Source organism: Oncorhynchus keta, chromosome 21 (assembly GCF_023373465.1).
Source record: "Oncorhynchus keta strain PuntledgeMale-10-30-2019 chromosome 21, Oket_V2, whole genome shotgun sequence".
NCBI classification, from domain to species: Eukaryota; Metazoa; Chordata; class Actinopteri; order Salmoniformes; family Salmonidae; genus Oncorhynchus; species Oncorhynchus keta.
In genome coordinates, this window is record NC_068441.1 from 30,510,527 (window position 1) to 30,535,198 (window position 24,672).

The following is a 24,672-nucleotide window of genomic DNA, read 5'->3' on the forward strand; positions in this document are numbered from 1 at the left end:
GCATAAGCACCTGTTTTACCCTTTAATAGTATTTCTTTACTATAATAATTACTGTAGCCTGTAATATTATTTGTAGGTTGTGCTCTATCTAGGTAGAGATTGTGATAATAATTGCGCTAGATAAAGTCCTTATCTCTATTATGCGGATATCTCTCCTCCCTTTGTTACTTTACTAGAATCAGACAATACATTGAATATGTTTTCATCATTAGTTGGGTCCTTACCTTGTTGTGGCCTGGAATCATAACTAGACCATCTCCAGATCAACACACTGAAATTTTTCCATTTCTATTCTTGAAGATGCTTGAGAAATGTTGTTTGTGCACCTCTAATTAAATTGCATGCACTTTACCTTCTAATTGGGGCCACCTACAACTGACCAAAAATACCAGAAATAAATGAGGGCAGGGAATGTTCTGGGTGTGCAATAATATTGTAATGATAAGGACATCTCTTTTGAACTCCTAACCCAACTTTGAAGTGTGCAGACAGACTCAAATTACATTGCTTGGGAAAGTATTTTTTTGTAAAGTATTTAAAAAATACAGTGCTGGTGAAGGCACTGAAGTGGAAAACATGTTTTTAACCTATCCTCTCACTTCCAGGTCAGTGATTATCTCAAGGAAGGGTGCATTTAAAGGTAGGCCTATTGATAGGACTACCATAGATAGGATTTATGCCTAGTTTCACTACATGTCAGAATAATTAGAGTCAGTCGCAACCATTTTGCCGTTACTTAACATTGACGTTGAATATGTTGAAAACTTCCATTACAGTCTTCCTAGAATAGAGTTACATCCACTTGTCATTTTGAAACATTATTGTTCACAGGAGTTTGTTCACACCTCTTGAAATGTTTTGTTGTTGAAAGAGTTTGGAGTCTTCTAATATTATAATGGTTTCGATGGTAGTTTAGGCTAGTCTCTAGTATTGGGTTGCAGCTGGTGCAATCTAATGTAAATTTGAGGGGATCTATATAGCAAACCTTTATTGAAAAATAATTTAGGCTATTTGTTTTGGTGGAAATGTTGTTTTCTTCCCCTAGCAACAGGCAAAATGTATCATAATAGTCCCTAAAACAAGTCAAATTCAGCTGCTTTCGTAATCCTCCTGTGGACACCGGGAAGGAAGGATGCCCGAAGACGTCATGACTGCAGGACTCTGCTTCCATTGATAGGCCTATTACGGGAGGAGGAGGACGTTTCGAGGAATCACTGGATTGAAGGTGGTTATAGAACTGAGGCCGACCTGCTGAGGTAGAGGTGGGAGGCTGAAAAACATACTCTGGAAAACATACTCAATAAAGTGTTAAAATCACTGCTGCAGCATAGACATTCGATTGAAACCCTGCTCCTTTTGGCGCGAGGGCGTCTTCTGATTTTCTTCAAGTAAGTGGGTCTTTTGTATGCATGTTATAGTTATTATATTTACATTTACATTAAATAACGATCGTGAAAAGCCTATACGCGCATTATAATCGTCAACATGATGTTTGATCAGGCTATATGGTTGTTCTGAATAGCAGAACTTCGACTAAAGGAATGCTAATTGAAGGAAATTATGTTCCAGTATTCCCGTAGCTAGTGTATTTCATATTTATAGTTAACTAGTTAGCTGCAATATATAAAGCAATCAAGCAATCAAGCACATTGTTTTACTGCTGCTGAAGTGATTGCAGTTTTTGAATCTGAATTCAGAGCCACATTGTAGTTGCACACAGATTCACCATGGAGTGGAGTTTAGTTTTCTAGGTCAGGGAAAGATTGAAAGCTAGTCAGAAATGTTGATATAAGAAACGTCCTGGTTATATATAATATGAAGGGGAAATAATGATATTAATGAGGGGGATTATTTAGAACTTTTCCCCCACCCCTGCATTTTGTCATCACCATGACATTGACAGGAAAAGTTGCCCCTAGCTGGGGCTTACAAGGTGCAGGGCTGTCCCCCCCCAAAGACCACTCACCGTTGACACTTTCATGGCTTGGCTGAAAAGAGAGATAAAGCAAAAATTCCCTTTATCTGGTTCCACAGCCCTGAGGGGTAGTATGAGCTCTGGCCCAGCAAGAGATGAAAAGATAGGAGCATGTAGAACATAGCATGAGCCTACATGTGAAACGCATTAGGCCTACAAAGTTGAGTACCTGTCTGGGGCATGCCATTCCTTCAGCCGAGCAACATGAGAAACCTCTATCTGCGCTGCTGACGACCTTAACACAAACCTCTCTCAGTAAATGGTGAAGCAACACAGTTACATTAGCATAATAATTAGGGAGCAATCGGTTTTTGGGGTCTAAAATGTTTGAGCTGGATGGTGACGTCTTCCCGTCCATCTAGCCATCTATCCATCCATCAATCCAATCATCTCTCTCTCTCTCAAACTGAAATATCTCCTTGCTCTCCGCAAGATAAATCTGTTTTGTTACCACCATACCTAATCCTCAATCCACCCTGGAATTGTGGTGAGGTCTAGGTTGTTGGAGAAGCCCGTGAGGCTGAGGATAATGTCAAAACATAAGAAGACTCTTATTTCTGGCTGATGAAATGCAACAAACATGCTGACCTTGTGACTCAAACCACTCACCACACAAGCTGTAGCTGGTCCATTGAATAAGCTTTTGTTTTCTGTTGGTATCAGATATTCAATCGGTTCAGATGCTCCTCAATCGTTAAAACATGTTAAAAAATATATATTTTTAACTTTTCATACATGAATACCCCTTCACACTCAACTTTGAATTCAAATATGATTCCATTAATTTCAGCAACTCATAGCACAATACAGTCTTCAAGGTGCCTAAATACACTACCTTGCTTATTTCAGTCATTCATTGGTCATTCTGGTCCGTGTCTGCCTCCTCCAGTTTACATACAGTGAGTTCCCTGCCCTTTCCGAACCATGCCGTCTTGGTGCCCTCTCCTGTGTCGCCTAGCCATGCTACTCTGTGTGTGGGCACCATGCCAGGCCCAGTCGGACACCGAGCTTCCCCCTGGCACCCCCATCATCCAGCTGCGTCTGGCAGGGGACAAACGCAAGCACTACGAGGGCCGGGTGGAGGTCTACTACAATGGCGAGTGGGGCACGGTGTGCGACGACGACTTCTCTATCCATGCGGCCAACATATTGTGCAGAGAGCTGGGCTACGTGGAGGCCGTGTCCTGGTCCCCGTCCTCCAAGTACGGCAAGGGAGAAGGTAAGGAACACAGAAGAGTAGGGGCTTAATTAAAGGGATAGTTTAGTAACATGTTGTAATTGGAAATCCACTTTGACCATTAAGACTTAATTAAAGGGATAGTTTAGTAACATGTTGTAATTGGAAATCCACTTTGACATTAAGACTTAATTAAAGGGATAGTTCAGTAACATGTTGTAATTGGAAATCCACTTTGACCATTAAGACTTAATTAAAGGGATAGTTTAGTAACATGTTGTAATTGGAAATCCACTTTGACCATTAAGACTTAATTAAAGGGATAGTTCAGTAACATGTTGTAATTGGAAATCCACTTTGACCATTAAGACTTAATTAAAGGGATAGTTCAGTAACATGTTCTAAGTTTAGTAACATGTTGAAATCCACTTTGACCATTAAGACTTAATTAACGGATAGATAGTTTAGACCATTAACTTAATTAACGGGATAGTTGTTGTAATTGGAAATCCACTTTGACCATTAAGACTTAATTAACGGGATAGTTTAGTAACATGTTGTAATTGGAAATCCACTTTGACCATTAAGACTTAATTAACGGGATAGTTTAGTAACATGTTGTAATTGGAAATCCACTTTGACCATTAAGACTTAATTAACGGGATAGTTTAGTAACATGTTGTAATTGGAAATCCACTTTGACCATTAAGACTTAATTAACGGGATAGTTTAGTAACATGTTGTAATTGGAAATCCACTTTGACCATTAAGACTTAATTAACGGGATAGTTTAGTAACATGTTGTAATTGGAAATCCACTTTGACCATTAAGACTTAATTAACGGGATAGTTCAGTGAAATATATGGAAATATATATTTGTTTCCTTTGAGAATCAATGACAGACTGCAACAATAATTGGGTCTAGCATATTGTAGCATGGAGTGGTCTAATATATGGAATTAGAATGATCATCATTCTTGTAACGTATTCCAGAGAGACTTTTTCTATTACCCAGGTAAATTAGAAAGATGAGATATAGTATGTCCCTCTTTGCAGGTACTATGATTAGGATTAATGCAGATATGTGTCAATGGGAACACATGAGTCTTTGACGATGGGAGGTTGGGTTAATAACATCTTTCATCTGGCTTTTATAGAGAGCAGCCAGAGCTCCATACATCTCAATACTGTTCCATTTGCAACCTTCAATCAGATTTATGGAGTTGGGAAAGTGACAATACCAGAGATATTCTTACAAAACAAGGGGGATGATGAGATTATGTCTATGTTTCCATTTTCCAGTCATTTTCCCCACACAAAGTTTGATTGGTGTGTATCAGCTAGCTAGACTTCAATGGGTAAAACAGTGTTTTTTTGAGGGATTACGGTCCCAGACAGGGGAAACGTGCTGCATTCGTTATGGGATTTTCATGGAACATATGACTCTGTTTTGAGCTGCTGAGATAGAAGTTATATAATGTTCACTGCATGTGCAGCCAAAAGGGTTTCTTGATCTTGAACTATGTAGACTGGAGAGTTGGGAAAGCTAGGCTTTTGTCATAGCCAGTATAGGTAACATAGGAATAGGTGTGAATATCTGCCCAACATCCCCAGAGCAATTTCTTTTTGCAACATTTATAATCACAAAATGCTGAGTTATCAAAATGTTATTTGCTGGGTGTTTCCTGACAGGAAAGGATGTATAGATATGATTTATTTAACTAGGCAAGTCAGTTAAGAACAAATTCTTATTTACAATGACAGCCTACTTGGGAACAGTGGGTTAACTACCTTGTTCAGAGGCAGAATGACAGCCTTACCTTTGGGATTCGATCTATCAACCTTTCGGTTACTGGCCCAACACTCTAACCACTAGGGTACCTGCAGCCCCTGAAGTCATGTTGTAAGTATTAGCTAAGAAGTAACATTTATTGTTGTGGCTCATATTCAGCTTCTGCAGTGTCTGGGTTCTAGATTAATTACAGAAAGGGCCTGAGGCCTATTCTGTATTTCCATGGTCAATGTGCTGCGTTTGGTTTCCCTCATCCCACACCACTGATTCAGACGGTTCTGGAACACATAGTTGGAGAGCAGACTGACTGATGATCCCCACCATGTAGTTGGATTGGATTCCAACAATGTAATGTGGTTGTAAAGGTCTGTTGTGATTGATTAGACCATTTAGATTAGTCTAAAGAGCCATACACATTTTTTGACAGGTGATGGCAACTTAAATTCTGTAACACATATCTTGCATGAAATGGTCAAATTTGGTCAGTCTAACCTAAGTGAAAAGGTGAGTTGTCATGAACTGTCATGATATAAGTTAAAGGTCCAACGCAGATGTTTTTATCTCAATATCAAATCATTTTGGGGTAACAATTACAGTTTCTCTCAATTAAAGCCCATTGGCTGAACAAAGTTCTCAGTTGCCTGGACTCATTTAGCTAATTATGCAGTCTGTCAATACCTTAAACCATTTCACATGGTAAAACACCATTTTCAGACCTCACTTAGACTTTTCAGCAAAACTCTAAACACATTCTCATTCTCAAATCACTTTCTGCACTCTAATGCACATGTCATCCATACTGGTAAACACAAGTGGCAACAATCAAATACAAATAGAGAACATATGTCATTGATTGAACACAACCACTCAAAATTGATTTAACCTGTTTCAAATGATGTGACACAGTCAATATAAGCCAGTTCAGAGAGCAAACAGGTTGTTGAAGGTGGGAAGGAGAAAGTCTTAGAATGGATACTGTAGTACAGTGCATTGTAGGCTGTATACTGTACAATGGACAGATTGTATGGCCCTGAACATTGTGCTTTCCATTTATTAACAGTACTGACTGCTCAATCGATTTTGAATGGTTGCAGGTTCATATCAAGAAAGAACCAGAATCAGAGTATCACAGACAAAGGGGTACAAGGAGGAGGAAGAACAAAAAACAAAATTGCAAAGAGCAAAGCAGAGTAGTAATTTCTGATCCATTTTGAGAGACTATGATAGAACATGTTTTCGTTCATCAAAAGACAATGACGGAAAAATATGAACATTTTTTTAGATTAAAAATGTACTCCTCCCTGAGAATTGTATGTTTTGAACAATGTGTTTTCTATTTTTCGGGGGAATTGTTTACTGACTGAATGAGAGTGTATATCATTTTGATCACTTTGTTTATGATTTGAGAGCAGTGTTTGATTTTGAGGCGAATGTTTCATTTTGCAAGAGGAGTCAGAGGTTATGTAAATAGTGCTTGAAGATGAGGTTTTGTGTTTAATGTTTTCAGGAAATGGAGCAATGTTTCAGAAGTTTTAGCAATTGAGAAAAACTGTAAGTACCTTACTGTGGTTGTTTTCAAATAGAAATGGTCAAAAGAAACACAAATATATTTTTGGCAAAGAGCAATTTCTCAAGCAAGAATTTTGCTTGGACTGTCTGGGAGTGGTCCAAGTAGGGAGCCAATAACTAGCTGTTATTGGCTGGAAGGTTTGGAACTCTTTATTATTGGGCTATTAACAAAATTTCAGGCTGGCTTTTCAAACAGCTCTTACACTTTAATGGCATTATCATAATTTTTTTACAATTTCACAGTATTATTTCAACCTAATAGTGTGGAAATATATATAACACACAGGAATCTCATGCCCACTTTATTAAGGACCTGTACCCAGATTCAAATCAAATCAAATGAAATGTTATTTGTCACATGTGCCGAATATAACCTTACTGTGAAATGCTTACTTACAAGCCCTTAATCAAGTATTTGTACTGGGCCGTACGCACTACCCTCTGTAGCACCTTACGGTTGGATGCCGAGCAGTTGCCATACCAGGCGGTGATGCAACCGGTCAGGATGCTCTCGGTGGTGCAGCTGTAGACCTGATTGAGGATCTGGGGACCCATGCCAAATCTTTTCAGTCTCCTGTGGGAGAAAAGGAGTTGTTGTGCCCTCTTCACGACTGTCTTGGTGTGTTTGGACCATGATAGTTTGTTGGTGATGTGGACACCAAGGAACTTGAAACTGTCGACCAGCTCCACTACAGCCCCGTCGATGTGAATGGAGGCGTGTTCAGCCCTCCTTTTCCTGTAGTCCATGATTATCTCCTTTGTCTTCTTCACGTTGAGGTGAGGGAGAGGTTGTTGTCCTGGCACCACACTGCCAGGTCTCTGACCTCCTCCCTATAGGCTGTCTCATCGTTGTCAGTGATCAGGCCTACCACTGTTGTGTTGTCAGCAAACTTAAAAACTTCTTTGGGATCAGTGTCCCTTCCTAGGGACGGTTGAGCTAACGTAGGCTAATGCGATTAGCATGAGGTTGTATGTAACAAAAAAAATTACCAGGACATAGACATATCTGATATTGTCAGAAATCTTAAATTCTTGTTAATCTAACTGCACTGTCCAATTTACAGTAGCTATTACAGTGACATCATACCATGCTATTGTTTGAGGAGAGTGCACAATTTTGAACATAAAAAGCTATTAAGAAACAAATCTGGCATATTTATACAGTCTTGATACAACATTTTGAGCAGAAATGTAATGCTTCATTGGATCAGTCTAAAACGTTGCACATACACTGCTGCTATCTAGTGGCCAAAATGTATATCGCACCTGGGCTGGAATAATACATTATGGCCTTTCTCCTGCCACAGGAAGTTAGATTTGAGTATGTAATTTCAGGCAAAAATGGAAATAAAAGGGACGGATCCTTAACCTCTTTGAACCACCCCTCCCGGATCCGGGGATAATTGTCATCAGCAACGCTGAATAGCATTGCACAACAGTCAAATAATATTACTAGAAAATATTCATATTCATGAAATCACAAGTGCAATATAGGAAAACACAGTTTAGCCTTTTGTTAATCACCCTGTCGTCACAGATTTTGAAATTATGTTTTACAGTTTATCGATAGCCTAGCATAGCATTATGTACACTTAGCATCAGGAAGCTTGGTCACGAAAATCAGAAAAGCAATCAAATGAACCGTTTACCTTTGATGATCTTCGGATGTTTTCACTCACGAGACTCCCAGTTACACAGCAAATGTTCCTTTTGTTCCATAAAGATGATTTTTATACCCAAAATACCAATTGCGCACCAACTCACTCTGAGAGCCCCCACCTGTCCACAAACGCAATGTGATCCTTCACGCTAATTTTTCAAAATAAAAGCCTGAAACTATGTCTAAAGACTGTTGACACCTTAGGGAATCTGGTTGATATCCCTTTAAATGGGCAATAGGGATGCAAAAGAACAGAGAGATTTCAAAAACAGGATCACTTCCTGATTGGATTTTCCTCAGGTTTTAGCCTGCAATATCAGTTCTGTTTAACTCACAGACAACATTTAGACAGTTTTGGAAACTTTAGAGTGTTTTCTATCATTATCTGTCAATTACATGCATATTCTAGCATCTGGTCCTGATAAATAGGCCGTTGACTTTGGGAACGTTATTTTTCCAAACATAAAAATAGTGCCCCCTAGCTTCAAGAGGTTTTAATGATGGTGTTCGAGTCATGCTTGGCCATGCAGTCATGGGTGAACAAGGTGTACAGGAGGGGAATAAGCATGCACCCCTGAGGGGTCCCCGTGTTGAGGATCAGTGTGGCAGATGTGTTGTTTCCTACCCTCACAACCTGGGGGTGTCCTGACAGGAAGTCCAGGATCCAGTTGCAGAGGGAGGTGTTTAGTCTCATGGTCCTTAGCTTAGTGGTGAGCTTTGTGGGCACTGTGGTGTTGAACGCTGAGCTGAAGTCAATGAACAGCATTCTCACATAGGTGTTCCTTTTGCCCAGGTGGGAAAGGACAGTATGGAGTGCGTTTGAGATTGCATCATCTGTGGATATTTTGGGGTGTTATGCAAAATGGAGTGGGTTTAGGGTTTCCGGGATGATGGTGAGTGCTACGGGGCGGTAGTAATTTAGGCAGGTTACCTTCGCATTCTTAGGAACAGGGACTATGGTGGTCTGTTTGAAACATGTAGGTGTTACAGACTTGATCAAGGAGAGGATGAAAATGGTCCACGCATTCTCTGAGTACATGTCCTTGTAATCCGTCTGGCCCTGCAGCCTTGTGAATGTTGACCTGTTTAAAGGTCTTGCTCACATCGGCTACGTAGAGTGTGATCACACAGGCTCTCGTGCATGCTTCACTGTTTCTTCCCTCGAAGTGAGCAGAAAAGGCATTTAGCTTGTCTGGTTGGCTCCCGTCACTGGGCAGCTTGCGGCTGGGGTTCCCTTTGTATTCTGTAATAGTTTGCAAGCCCTGCCACATCCGACGTGCGTCAGAGCCGGTGTAGTAGGATTGAAACTTTGTCCTGTATTGACGCTTTGCCTGTTTGTTGGGTCATCTGAGGGCATAGCCGGATTTCTTATAAGCATCCGGATTACTGTCCCGCTCCTCCTGTACTCCCAGCTGTAACCTTTAGCTTGGTGCAGATGTTGCCTGTAATCCATGGCTTCTGTTTGGGATATGTATGTACCTTCACTGTGGGGACGATTTCATTGACACACTTATTTATGAAGCTGGTGACTGAGGTGTTATACTCCTCAATGCCATTGGATGAATCGCGGAACATATTCCAGTCTGTGCTAGTCTGTGTAGCGTGGCATCCGCGTCATCTGACCAGTTTTGTATTGAGCGAGTCACTGGTACTTCCTGCTTTAGTTTAGCTTGTAAGCATGAATCAGCAGGATAGAATTGTGGTCAGATTTGCCAAATGGAGGGCGAGGAAGAGCTTTCTAAGTGTCTCTGTGTGTGGAGTAAAGGTGGTGTAGAGTTTTTTCCCTCTGGTGCATATGTGACATGCTGGTAAAACTAATTTAAGTTTGCCTGCATTAAAGTCCTCGGCCACAAGAAGCTCCGCTTCTGGATGATAATTTTCTTGTTTGCTTATGGCCTTATACAGCTCGTTGAGTGCGGTCTTAGTGCCAGCATCGGTTTGTGGTGGTAAATAGACGGCTTCGAAAAATATAGATGAAAACTCTCTTGGTAGATAGTGTGGTCTGCAGTTTATCTTAAAAATGTTTTAACCTTTATTTAACTAGGCAAGTCAGTTAAGAACAAATTGTATTTACAATGACAGGCCAACCTGGCCAAGCCCAGATGATGCGGGGCCAATTGTGCGCTGTCCTATGTGATTCCCGATCACGGACGGTTGTGATACAGCCTGGGATCAAACCCGAGTCTATAGTTACACCTATAGCACTGCAGTGCCTTAAACCGCTGCGCCACTCAGTTCCCCACTCAGTCATGATGTACTCTACCTCAGGCGACCGATACCTCAAGACCCCATTAACGGCAGGTAGCCTAGTGGTTAGAGTGTTGTTGTAGTAACCAAAAGGTTCCCCAAGTCCCCAAGCTGATAAGGATAAAATAAAACATCTGTCATTCTACTCCTGAACAAGGCTGTCATTGAAAATGATATATTTTTCTTAACCGAATGGCCTAGTTAAATAAAAAATTAACAGCGCCAGCTGTTATTGACAAATAGACACACCACCCCTCGTCTTACCAGACATAGCTGTTCTGTCCTGCCGATGCACGGAAAACCCAGCCAACTGAATCTTATCCGTATCGACTCTGTGAAACACAAGATATTACTGTTTTTACTGTCATGTTGGTAAGATAGTGGAGATTGTTCAGTTTATTTTCCAGTGATTGCACATTGGCCAATAGAATGGAGGGTAGAGGCGGGTTACCCACTTGCGGATTAATTCTCACAAGGCACCCCGATCTCCACCCCCTGTATTTCCGTCTTTTCTTCACGCGAATGGTGGGGATTTGGGCGTGGTCTCGGAGAAGCAGTAAATCTTTTGCGTCTGACTCATTAAAGAAAAAAATCTTTGTCCAGTTCGAGGTGAGTAATCGCTGTTCTGATATCCTGAAGCTCTTTTCTGTTATAAGAGACGGTAGCAGCAACATTATGTACAAAATAAGTTACAAGCAATGCGAAAAAACACACAAAATAGCTCAGTTGGTTAGGAGCCTGTAAAACGGCAGCCATGCCCTTCGGGCGTCATTATTCAGTCTAGATTATGCCTAGTCCTGGATTTTCACTGGAGAAAATACAGTATATTGAAAGTATGTTTTAGTCCACAATGAGACTGGCCCAAAGTGTTTACCCAAAGGTGTTGTCTGTTGAAGCTTAAAATTGATATAGGGCGTTGGGGAGGGTTCATTAGATGTGTGGTCATTAGAGGTGTCTCCATCCCCCATTGTTCAAAGGTCGGATCTGGCTGGATAACGTCCACTGTTCGGGGCAGGAGAGAACACTGGCTCAGTGTAAGTCCAATGGCTTCGGAGTGTCCGACTGCAAACACTCTGAGGACGTGGGAGTGGTGTGTAACCAGAGACGCATCCCCGGCTTCAAGTTCATCAGTAGCTTCACCAACAGTGTGGAGGTAAGCCTAAAACATAAACACACATGTTAGCACATAGAAACACAGACACACACATTTATGTACACACGGCTGCACGGCCGCACAAACACACAACACACACACACCATACATGATTGCTTCTTTGCTTTTGTTGGATGTTGTTACAGTGCAATTTCACAGAAATGCAAGACAGATGTGGAGCAATAGCTGAGAATATGTGTTTAACGTTTGAAAGGAGTTCTGGATATCAGGGATTTAGTGCCGAAATGTCTTACGGTAAACCCTTTCGTCAAACCCAGTTTCCATGCTCCAACCTGTTGGAGACAGGAAGGGAAGTGGAAGGCTGGAGCAGGGAGGGAGATGGAAGGGTAGGGACGTAGGAAGGTGGAAGGGTAAGGAGGTAGGAAGGTGGAAGGGTAAGGAGGTAGGAAGGTGGAAGGGTAGGGAGGTAGGAAGGTGGAAGGGTAAGGAGGTAGGAAGGTAGGAAGGTGGAAGGGTAGGGGGGTAGGAAGGTGGAAGGGTAGGGAGGTAGAAGGGTAAGGAGGTAGGGAGGTAGAAGGGTAAGGAGGTAGAAGGGTAAGGAGGTAGGGAGGTAGGAAGGTGGAAGGGTAAGGAGGTAGGAAGGTGGAAGGGTAAGGAGGTACGAAGGTGGAAGGGTAAGAAGGTGGAAGGGTAAGGAGGTAGAAGGGTAAGGAGGTAGGAAGGTAGGAAGGTGGAAGGGTAAGGAGGTAGGAAGGTGGAAGGGTAAGGAGGTACGAAGGTGGAAGGGTAAGGAGGTAGGGAGGTGGAAGGGTAAGGAGGTAGGGAGGTGGAAGGGTAAGGAGGTAGGGAGGTGGAAGGGTAGGGAGGTAGGAAGGTGGAAGGGTAGCGAAGTAGGAAGGTGGAGGTGGAAGGGAAAGGAGGTAGGAAGGTGGAAGGGTAAGGAGGTAGGAAGGTGGAAGGGTAGGGAGGTAGGAAGGTGGAAGGGTAGGGAGGTAGGAAGGTGGAAGGGAAAGGAGGTAGGGAGGTGGAAGGGTAGGGGGGTAGGAAGGTGGAATGGAAAGGAGGTAGGGAGGTGGAAAGGTAGGGGGGTAGGAAGGTGGAAGGGTAGGGAGGTAGGAAGGTGGAAGGGTAAGGAGGTAGGTAGGTGGAAGGGTAAGGAAGGAGTGAGTGGAAAGTGTAGGGAGGGCGGGAGGTGGAAGGGTATACTCTTAAAGGTGCTATCTAGAACCAATAAAGGTACTTAGGCTGTTCCAATAAGGTAACTCTTTGAAGAACCCTTTTTGGTTCCAGGTATAACCCTTTTGGGTTCCATGCAGAACAATTTCTACAGAGGGTTCTACATGGAACCCAAAAGAGTTCTACCTGGAACCAAAAAGGTTCTCCTATCGGGACAGCTGAATAACTGTTTTGGTACCGTTTTTTCGAGAGTGTAGGGAGGAAGGGAGGTAGAAGGGTAGAGAGGAAGGGAGGTAGAAGGGTAGAGAGGAAGGGAGGAAGAAGGGTAGAAAGGAAGGGAGGTAGAAGGGTAGAGAGGAAGGGAGGTAGAAGGGTAGAAAGGAAGGGAGGTAGAAAGGAAGGGAGGTAGAAGGGTAGAAAGGAAGGGAGGTAGAAGGGTAGAAAGGAAGGGAGGTTGAAGGGTAGAGAGGAAGGGAGGTAGAAGGGTAGAGAGGAAGGGAGGTAGAAGGGTAGAAAGGAGGGGAGGTAGAAGGGTAGAAAGGAAGGGAGGTAGAAGGGTAGAAAGGAAGGGAGGTTGAAGGGTAGAGAGGACAGGAGGTAGAAGGGTAGAAAGAAAGGGAGGTAGAAGGGTAGAGAGGGGAGGTTTTTATTTTTTTATTTCCCTTTTATTTAAACAGGTTGGCCAGTTGAGAACAAGTTCTCATTTACAACTGCGACCTGGCCAAGATAAAGCAAAGCAGTGCCACAAAAACAACAACACAGTTACACATAAACAAACGTACAGTCAATAACACAATAGCAAATGTAGAAGAGTAGGGAGGTAAGGCAAAAATAGGCCAGAGAGGCAAAATAATTACAATTTAGCATTAACACTGGAGTGGTAGATGTGCAGATGATGATGTGCAAGTAGAGATACTGGGATGCAAAAGAGCAAGAAGATAAATAACAATATGGGGATGAGGTAGTTGGGTGTGCTATTTACAGATTGGCTGTGTACAGGTACCACTAGTGATCTGTAAGCTGCTCTGACAGCTGATGCTTAAAGTTATAGAGGGAGATATATGTCTCCAGCTTCAGTGATTTTTGCAATTAGTTCCAGTCATTGGCAGCAGAGAACTGGAAGGAAAGGCAGCCAAAGTAAGTGTTGGCTTGGGTGTGACCAGTGAAATATTCCTGCTGGAGCGCGTGCTATGGGTGGGTGTTGCTATGGTGACCAGTGAGCTGAGATAAGGCGGCTCTTTACCTAGAAAAGACTTATAGATGACCAGGAGTCAGTGGGTTTGGTGACAAATCTGTAGCCAGCCAACGAGAGAATACAGGTCGCAGTGGTGGGTAGTATATGGGGCTTTGGTGACAAAACAGATGGCACTGTGATAGACTGCATCCAGTTTTCTGAGTAGAGTGTTGGAGGCTATTTTGTAAATTACATTGCCAAAGTCAAGGATCGATAGGATAGTCAGTTTTACGAGGGTTATGTATGGCAGCATGAGTGAAAGAGGCTTTGTTGCGAAATAGGAATGTCACGCCCTGGTCGAAGTATATTGTGTTTGTCTTTATTTATTTGGTCAGGCCGGGGTGTGACATGGGTTTATTGTGGTGTGTTTTGTCTTGGGGTTTTGTTAGGTATTGGGTGTATGGCTTAGTGGGGGTATCAAGCAAAGTCTATGGCTGTCTGGAGTGGTTCTCAATCAGAGGCAGGTGTTTATCGTTGTCTCTGATTGGGAACCATATTTAGGCAGCCATATTCTTTGAGTGTTTTGTGGGTGATTGTTCTTGTCTTTGCACCAGATAGGGCTGTTTCGGTTTTCACATTTCATTATTTTGTAGTTTCTTCATGTATAGTTTTTTCCTTCATTAAAATATCATGAATCATCATCATCACGCTGCATTTTGGTCCGATCCTTGTTCCACCTCTTCGTCAGAGGAGGAGATAGAAGAGAACCGTTACAAGGAAGCCGATTCTAGATTTCATTTTGGATTGGAGATGCTTAATGTGAGTCTGGAGGGAGAGTTTACAGTCTAACCAGACATCTAGGTATTTGTAGTTGTCCACATATTCTAAGTCAGAAACGTCCAGAGTAGTGATGTTAGTTGGGCGGGCGGGTGCAGGCAGCAATCGATTGAAGAGCATGCATTTAGTTTTTACTAGCATTTAAAAGCAGTTGGAGGCCACAGAAGGAGTATGGCAGTATGGCCTGTATGGCATTGAAGCTCGTTTGGAGGTTTGTTAAACACATTGCCCAAAGAAGGGTCAGATGTATACATAATTGTGTCGTCTGCGTAGAGGTGGATCACCAGCAGCAAGAGCAACATCATTGATATATATACAGAGAAAAAAGTCGGCCGTGAGTCAAAAGCCTTGGCCAGGTCGATGAAGACGGCTGCACAGTACTGTCTTTTATTGATGGCGGTTGTGATATCGTTTAGGACCTTGAGCGTGGCTGAGGTGCACACATGACCAGCTTGGAAACCAGATTGCATAGTGGAAAAGGTACGGTGGGATTCGAAATGGTCGGTGATCTGCTTTCAAAGATTTTGGAAAGACAAGGCAGGATGTATATAGGTTTATAAGAGTTTTGGTCTAGAGTGTCTCCCCCTTTGAAGACGGGGATGACCGCGACAGCTTTCCAATCTTTGGGAATCTCAGACGATACGAAAGAGAGGTTGAACAGACTAGTAATAGGGGCTGCAACAATTTTGGTGGATCATTTTAAAAAGAGAGGGTCCAGATTGTCTTTCACAGCTGATTTGTAGGTAGAACAGTAGAGAGAAAGCTAGGTAGAAGGGTAGAAAACAGGAGGATGTCTGTGTAATCCTTTATGAGATATTCATGAGAAATGATTTCACATTCCATCCAGACAAGTGGGGTTTCCCTTAAGGTCTGGACTGTGATTGGAACTTAGGCTAAATCAAACACGAGTTCCTGTAGAGAAAGTCCACATAGCACCAACAGAGACACATATCTTTGGTAATGTTTATTCATTGAGAGGGTGTCTGTGTGACTTTAATCAGCCTTTACACAACACTAATCCTTGAGTTTAGTTCAACTCAAGTTTGACTGTAGCTGTATTGATTTTGGAACTTCTCTGGGAGTTGGAATAACACCCGTAGCTAAGTTTAGGGATCACACTAAGTTTTGACTTTGACTTTTGACTTGGAGTGCCCTGAATTCACAGAAAGAAGCAGTTTTTGCAATTCTGCAAATACTGTTAATTTCAGTTTCACTTATTTAGAATGACTTTAAACGTCTACATAAGGTTAACAACAAACCAGAGCTTGAACATGTTAAATTAAACCTATTAGGGCAACAGTGACATTGAGAAAGTATTTTAGGTTGAGACTTGCTCAGGATAGAAAATGTGAATGGAACCAGAGGATGAAAGGGGATCCCACCCAGTAGGCCAGGAAACGTGACATTATACAACGCCAACAGACGTGACACAAGTGGGCCACATTTTTAATCTTCCACTAGTGTGCTCACATTCGTCTACAGCAGGAAACGAGATACATTTCATCTCAGCGCGCTATGGCCCGTCTGTGGCCTGAGAACTTTACCACAGTAGGCCCTTCTTTCTGGCGTAACCATGGTGACAGCCCAGTTGATAACCCCTCTCTGGTGTCTGGGATGCTTACCAGGTGACTCACAGAGACCCTTTGTCCTTTGAATGTGTTTGAATTTAAAAACGAGTTAAATGCATCTAAAACTGAGGCCAGTCTGTGGTTTATCATTTTAACAGTTAGCAGTTGAGAGCAGCAGGATAGACAAATGCCACTGACTGCACTAGACTAGAGAATTTGCAGTGTTCAAATTTCAGTGGATTCTTCTCCAGTGTCTGTTTTCACTCGACTTCATAAGATAACAAGACCCTGCAGAACTTCTCAGATCCCTGCGTATCTTTCTCATGAAATAAACGATCAACTCTATGAGAAAGTATGAGGAAAAGGGAGGGAGGAAGAAAGGCATTGGAATAGGAGATGTGATCATGAAATTAACTACTACTTTCAAGGCTTAATGAAGCCTTCATACACCTTTTATAAAACAACATGCTTCATAAATTATTCATAAGCTTCTAGCTTGGAATCTAAATGGGAAAACCGAGTTCAATAGATTAATCCCTGTCCTCAAACTTCACTCTGTTCGTTTTATACTATGTCTGCTATACGTGAACATTGGACTTACAAACGGCGCCCTCCCGCTGTTTATTTGTGCCCTGTTTATATTTACGTCTCTATGGGTGTTATTACAGATAACTGTCCACACTATGCAAATATTTCCCTGGACTGACCAGAGTCTTTCAACTGGCAGGGGAGTGGACTGGGAAAATGTCATTTTGCCTCTTCACCAAGCCTGAACTTGGGTCAGAAACAGGAACAAGTAGCTCCTGTCTTCCATTCATTCCTGGGATGAAGTGGTATTCTATGCAGGGTTTCCAACCAGGTCATGCCCTGACCCAACTTTGTCAATATGTCTTTATGTAACAAGACCCAACCAGACACAACTGTGCTACATGCTAATTCAATTATTAATATTTCCCAAAATATTTTCTCCTACAGTATCTTGGTATGCTCTATCCTGTCCCTAAGTTACACTTTTTAAAATTAAACTCACAGACAAGGTCTATGGGTGTTTTGGGGGTTCTTATTTGGGGGTGCTTATCAAAGGCTTGTTTGTGTGCGTGTGTGGTTTACACTAGTTAGCTGTCAAAAAGGAACACAAGACCACACAGATTATATATATTATATTAAGCATTTACCACAAATGATAGGTTGTCTATAATAAAATCATCAGTCCTGCAGCTGACTAAAAGTTGTCTTTCCATAATTTCAGCTAAACTGATGCCCCTTTGGTGGTAAAAGTAGACACTGAATTCTCTCCATCTCTTGATAATCATTTCACAGACTCAGACATTTTTTGTTATTTAAGCAAAACTTAAACGTCATGATATACTAGCGTATGACCATTTCTTCCATCTCATTTCACACTGGAACTTTCGAATGTCTCCTAGCATTTAGCCCTTATAAATCATCTCAGTTGTTCAGCTCTGCTCCAGGCAGATTCTCCCTGTATGTGTTAACCCCCTGCTTTCGTCTATCCAAGCAGAGCATGTCAAACCCACACAGAGCTGTTTTTACCTTTGACCCGTCATCTACAGTGGGGCAAAAAAGTATTTAGTCAGCCACCAATTGTGCATGTTCTCCCACTTAAAAAGATGAGAGGCCTGTAATTTTCATCATAGGTACACTTCAACTATGACAGACACAATGAGAAACAAAAATCCAGAAAATTACATTGTAGGATTTTTAATGGATTTATTTGCAAATTGTGATGGAAAATAAGTATTTGGTCACCTACAAACAAGCAAGATTTCTGCCTCACAGACCTGTAACTCCTTCTTTAAGAGGCTCCTCTGTCCTCCACTCGTTACCTGTATTAATGGCACCTGTTTGACCTTGTTATCAGTATAAAAGACACCTGTCCACAACCTCAGTCACACTCCAAACTCCACTATGGCCAAGACCAAAGAGCTGTCAAAGGACACCAGAAACAAAATTGTAGACCTGCACCAAGCTGGGAAGACTGAATCTGCAATAGGTAAGCAGCTTGGTTTGAAGAAATCAACTTTGGGAGCAATTATTAGGAAATGGAAGACATACAAGACCACTGATAATCTCCCTCGAACTGGGGCTCCACGCAAGATCTCACCCCGTGGGGTCAAAATGAAAAAAATAATAATCCCAGAACGACACGGGGTGACCTAGTGAATGACCTGCAGAGAGCTGGGACCAAAGTAACAAAGCCTGCCATCAGTAACATACTACGCTTCCAAATCCTCCAGTGCCAGACGTGTCGCCCTGCTTAAGCCAGTACATGTCCAGGCCCATCTGAAGTTTGCTAGAGAGCATTTGGATGATCCAGAAAAAGATTGGGAGAATGTCATATGGTCAGATGAAACCAAAATATAACTTTTTGGTAAAAACTAAACTCGTCGTGTTTGGAGGACAAAAAATGCTGAGTTGCATCCAAAGAACACCATACCTACTGTACCTACTGTGAAGAATGGGGGTGGAAACATCATGCTTTGGGGCTGTTTTTCTGCAAAGGGACCAGGACGACTGATCCGTGTAAAGGAAAGAATGAATGGGGCCATGTATCGTGAGATTTTGAGTGAAAACCTCCTTCCATCAGCAAGGGCATTGAAGATGAAACGTGGCTGGGTCTTTCAGCATGACAATGATCTCAAACACACCTCCCTGGCAACGAAGGAGTGGCTTCGTAAGAAGCATTTCAAGGTCCTGGAGTGGCCTAGCCTGTCTCCAGATCTCAACCCCATAGAAAATCTTTGGAGGGAGTTGAAAGTCTGTGTTGCCCAGTAACAGCCCCAAAACATCACTGCTCTAGAGAGGATCTGCATGGAGGAATGGGCCAAAATACCAGCAACAGTGTGTTTAAACCTTGTGAAGACTTACAGAAAACATTTGACCTCTGTCATTGCCAACAAAGGGTACATAACAAAGTATTTAGATAAACTTTTGTTATCGACCAAATACGTATTTTCCACCATAATTTGCAAATACATTCCTTAAAAATCCTACAATGTCATTTTCTGGATTTTTTCCCCTCATTTTGTCTCTCATAGTTGAAGTGTACCGATGATGAAAATTACAGGCCTCTCATCTTTTTTAAGTGGGAGAACTTGCACAATTGGTGGCTGACTAAATACTTTTTTGCCCCACTGTAGCTACAGTATTTCTTGTAAGTGATGTCAACATTTCTTTAGTGCCGCCTCATGGTGACCTTCTTTGGTCAGTGTTAGCCATGTTTTAACAATGGAACTAGATCAGCTCCGTGGTGGTGTGTCGGTAATGAGAATCTCTCTGCATATGTTTACGCTAGTCTTGTATATATTAGCAGGAGTCGTTGTGTGATATTTGGTCCCTGCTTTGTATAGATCTGTTTGTCCTCGGTTCCTTCCTCCAAGAAGCCAAAAAATGTATTAAATGAAGCCATCTAAGGGGGCCTTCTCTCTTCAGACCAAAACATTAGGAGGTGGGCAGGAAGCCTTGTTTATCAGTAGCTAACTAACACCATGATTCTACAAGGTTGGTGGCTCACGTAATGCTGCATGTGCAGCTGGGGATAATGGCATGCCACACGTGGAACCAATCGCCAAGAGGCCTGGGGAGTTGGTTCTCAGATAGTCAGCTGGGAGGAGCATGCTGCGGTGCCTCGATGTGGAGGGATATTCCATGGGGCCGGGTTACAAACTGTATCGTATGATGTATAGTTTTATTATGAAATTAGGATGTATGTAATGAGGATGCACATGAGTTATCTCCTGATTTTTCCTTGCAGTTTTTTTAATGATCCTTCCTACAGTATCTATAACATCTTTAATTACGCTTCATGATCGTGAACGTTGAAATTTCAGCATTGATCTTGGCAGAGACGCACCAGCACTGTGCAATATGAACTTTGTTGAGGACTCTCATGGTGTGTCAAGCTTTTAGGGCCAGTTTCCTGGACCCAGATTAAGCCTGGTTCTGGACTAAAAAACAAGATCAATGGAGAATCTAAAGTACCTTTTAGTCCAGCACTAGCCTTAATCTGTGAAATCAGCTCTAAGAGTGTAAAGTCATTGCAGGTTTTGATGAGTTCTTGCCCTGAGTTATTGCAGGTCTTGACCGAGAGGTCTTCCCCCAAGTACTTATGAGTTATGACAAGACATGATGTGAAGTCCTTCCATTAGAAGAGCAAAGCAGCAGCTGCTAATACTTGCCAGACACCAATAACAATTGTGTCTGTTGCTCCCGGCCAAACATATTTTCAACATACCGCCTAGCGACCGGTTATAATAACCCAACATGATGGAAGTGGGCCTTTGAGGTCCATATACAGCTACAGGAGGAGGAAAGGTTGCATTCCACAAGGCAAACTAAGGTGTATGTTTCCAAAAATCTGATTCTTCACATTCACCCTGCAGTACAACAAAGGGAAACTCGAGCTTCAGATAACTCAAGTTCTGTGGGACAAGATGGAGTTGGAGGGTTTAAGAGTTGAAGGGTTTGAGGGCGGCAGGTAGCCTAGTGTCTCTAAGGGCATTGGGCCAGTAACCGAAAGGTTACTGGTTTGAATCCCCGAGCTGACTAGGTGAATTATCTCTCGATTTGCCCTTGAGCAAGGCACTTAACCCTAATTGCTCCTTTAAGTTGCTCTGGATAAGAGTGTCTGCTAAATTAGTAAAATGTCAATGGAAAAATGAGCGAAGGGAGGAAGGGTTGATGCATATTTGGCTGACCAAAAAGGAACATGTATTAGGCGGTGATGGGGCCGTCGGACCAAAATGTTTTGCTAGCACAGACTGGAATATGTTCCGCGATTCCTCCGATGGCATTGAGGAGTACACCACATCAGTCATTGGCTTCATCAATAAGTGCATCGATGACGTCATCCCCAATGTGACTTTACGTAGATACCCCAACCTGAAGCCATGGATTACAGGCAACATCCGCACTGAGCTAAAGGCTTGAGCTGCCACTTTCAAGGAGCGGGACTCTAACCCGGAAGCTTATAAGAAATCCTGCGATGCCCTCCGTAGTACGATTCGATCTTAAACCCGCTATGCCCTCCGACGAACCATCAAACAGGCATCAATACAGGACTAAGATCTAATCGTACTACACTGGCTCTGACGCTCGTCGGAAGTGGTTGGGCTTGCAAACCATTACAGACTACAAAGGGAAGCACAGCCGAGAGCTGCCCAGTGACACGAGCCTACCAGACGAGCTAAACTACTTCTGTGCTCGTTTCGAGGCAAATAACACTGAAACAATCATGAGCGCACTTGCTGTTCTGTAAGACTGTGTGATAACGCTCTCTGCAGCCAATGTGAGTAAGACCTTTAAACAGGTCAACATTCACAAGCCCACAGGGCCAGACGGATTACCAGGACGTGTACTGCGAGCATGCGCTGACCAACTGGCAAGTGTCTTCACTGACATTTTCAACCTCTCACTGTCTGAGTCTGTAATACCAACATGTTTTAAGCAGACCACCATAGGCCCTGTGCCCAAGAACACTAAGGTAACCTGCCTAAATGACTACCAACCCATAGTATTCACATCTGTATCCATGAAGTGCTTTGAAAGGCTGGTCATGATTCACAACACCATTATCCCAGAAACCCTAGACCCACTCCAATTTGCATACCGCCCACAGGTGATGCAATCTTTATTGCACTCCACACTGCCCTTTCCCACCTGTACAAAAGGAAAACCTATGTGACTACAGCTCAGCGTTCAACACCATAGTGCCCTTTAAAGCTCATCAATAAGCTTATGGACCCTGGGACCCTTATGGACCTCCTGACGGTCCACTCCCAGGTGGTAAGGGTAGGTAACAACACATCTGCCATGCTGATCCTCTACACGCGGGCCCCTCAGGGGTGTGTGCTCAGTCTCCTCCTGTAATCCCTGTTCACTCATGACTGCATGGCCAGGCATGACTCCAACACCATCACTAAGTTTCCAGATGACACAACAGTGGTAGGTCTGATCACCGACAACGACGAGACAGCCTATAGGGAGGAGGTCAGAGACCTGGTCGTGTGGTGCCAGGACAACAACCTCTCCCTCAGCGTGATCAAGACAAAAGAGATGATTGTGGACTACAGGAAAAGGAGGACCATGCACGTCCCCATTCTCATCGATTGGGCTGGAGTGGAGCTGGTTGAGAGCTTCAAGTTCCTTGGTATCCACATCACCAACAAATTAACATGGTCCAAGCACACCAAGACATTCATGAAGAGGGCACGACAACACCTATTCCCCATCAGGAGATTGAAAAGATTTGGAATGGGTCTTCAGATCCTCAAAAGGTTTTACAGCTGCACCATCGAGAGCATCCTGACAAGTTGCATCACTGCCTGGTATGGCATTTGCTCGGCCTCTGATCGCAAGGCACTACAGAGGGTAGTGCGTGTGGCCCAGTACATCACTGGGGCAAAGCTTCCTGCCATCCAGGACCTCTATACTAGGCGGTGTCAGAGGAAGGCCCTAGCAATTGTCAGACTCCAGCCACCCTAGTTATTGACTGTTCTCTCTGCCACCAGACAGCAAATCAGTACCGGAGCGCCAAGTCCAGGTCCAAGAGGTTCCTAAAGAGCTTCTAGCCCCAAGCCATAACACCCCTGAACATCTAATCAAATGGCCTCCCAGATTATTTGCATTGCCCCCCTCTTTCCCACCGCTGCTACTTTGTTGTTATCATCTATGCATAGTCACTTTAATAACTCTACCTACAAGTACATATTTCCTCAATTACCTCGACTAACCAGTGCCCCCGCACAGACTCTGAAATATCCTTGTTTTCCATGAAAACATACATGAAATTAGTTGCAAAATTAAATATAGTCAAGGTTATAAATAATGATTTTTAATTTAAATAGTAACTGTGTCTTTCAAACTTAGCTTTTGTCAAAGAATCCTCAATTTGCAGCAATTACAGCCTTGCAGACCTTTTGTTACGGTTTTCTTCCTGGGAAGGAGAGGAGGACCAAAATGCAGCGTGGTTATGGTTGAACATCTTTAATAAAGATGATAACGTGAACAATATACATATACAAAACAAGAAACCGCAAAAAACCGAAACAGTCCTAACTGGTGCAAAACACAGAGACAGGAAACAATCACCCACGAAATACTCAAAGAATATGGCTGCCTAAATATGGTTCCCAATCAGAGACAACGATAAACACCTGCCTCTGATTGAGAACCACTCCAGGCAACCATAGACTTACCTAGAATACTACACTGAACACAACCCCATCAATCTACAAAACCCCTAGACAAGACAAACACATAATCACCCATGTCACACCCTGGCTTAACCACAATAACTTATTGCCCAGTCTGAGATATGGCTTTTTCTTTGCAACTCTGCCTAGAAGGCCAGCGTCCCGGAGTCGCCTCTTAACTGTTGACGTTGAGACTGGTGTTTTGTGGGTACTATTTAATCAAGCTGCCAGTTGAGGACTTGTGAGGTGTCTGTTTCTCAAACTAGACACAAATGTACTTGTTCTCTTGCTCAGTTGTGCACCTGGGCCTCCCACTCCTCTTTCTATTCTGGTTAGAGGCAGTTTGCACTGTTCTTTGAAGGGAGTACTACACAGCGTTGTACGAGATCAATTTCTCGCATGGAATAGCCTTTATTTCTCAGAACAAGAATAGACTGACGACTTTCAGAAGAAAGTCCTTTGTTTCTGGCCATTTTGAGCCTGTAATCGAACCCACAAATGTTGATGCCCCAGATACTCAACTAGTCTAAAGAAGGCCAGTTTTATTGCTTCTTTAATCAGAACAACAGTTTTCAGCTGTGCTAACATCATTGCAAAATGGTTTTCTAATGATCAATTAGCCTTTTAAAATTATAAACTTGGATTAGCTAACACAACGTGCCATTGGAACACAGAAGTGATGGTTGCTGATAATGGGCCTCTGTACACCTATTCAGTAAAAAATCTGCCGTTTCCAGCTACAATAGTCATTTACAACATTAGCAATGTCCACACTGTATTTCTGATCAATTTAATGATATTTTAATGGATTTTCTTTCAAAAACAAGGACATTTCTAAGTGACCCCAAACTTGTGAACATTAATGTATATATTCTTTCTTTCTTTTCTTTTCTTTTTTAAACTGCATTGTTGGTTAGGGGCTCGTAAGTAAGGTCTACTACACCTGTTGTATTCGGCACATGTGACTAATACAATTTGATTTGATTTGAATGTCCTTCTTTATTGCCTTCCCTAACGTCTCCGATGTACGACAGCTGTCCCAAATCCATCAAGGTTGAGGACTTTCCCCGAATTGTGAAGCATAGCTAGCAAGCAATGATGTTGTTTCTCATGTTTTCATCCATGCTTGGCATGTTGCATTCATGAACAACCCTGGCCTTATGTGCAG

The 24,672-nt window shown here is 42.6% G+C and overlaps 1 protein-coding gene across 1 annotated transcript in view; it reads left to right on the forward strand.

The window, feature by feature from the left end:
• Window positions 1-701: 701 nt before the first annotated feature.
• LOC118400449 (lysyl oxidase homolog 2A-like) overlaps window positions 702-24,672 on the forward strand; it is a 69,884-nt gene continuing 45,913 nt past the window's right edge. Inside the window, exons 1-3 of the mRNA XM_035797337.2 lie at window positions 702-1,388; window positions 2,865-3,194; window positions 11,399-11,574. Of these exons, the coding sequence (XP_035653230.1) occupies window positions 2,900-3,194; window positions 11,399-11,574 (471 nt within the window). The 5' untranslated portion in view covers window positions 702-1,388; window positions 2,865-2,899. The remainder of the gene's footprint in view (window positions 1,389-2,864; window positions 3,195-11,398; window positions 11,575-24,672) is intronic.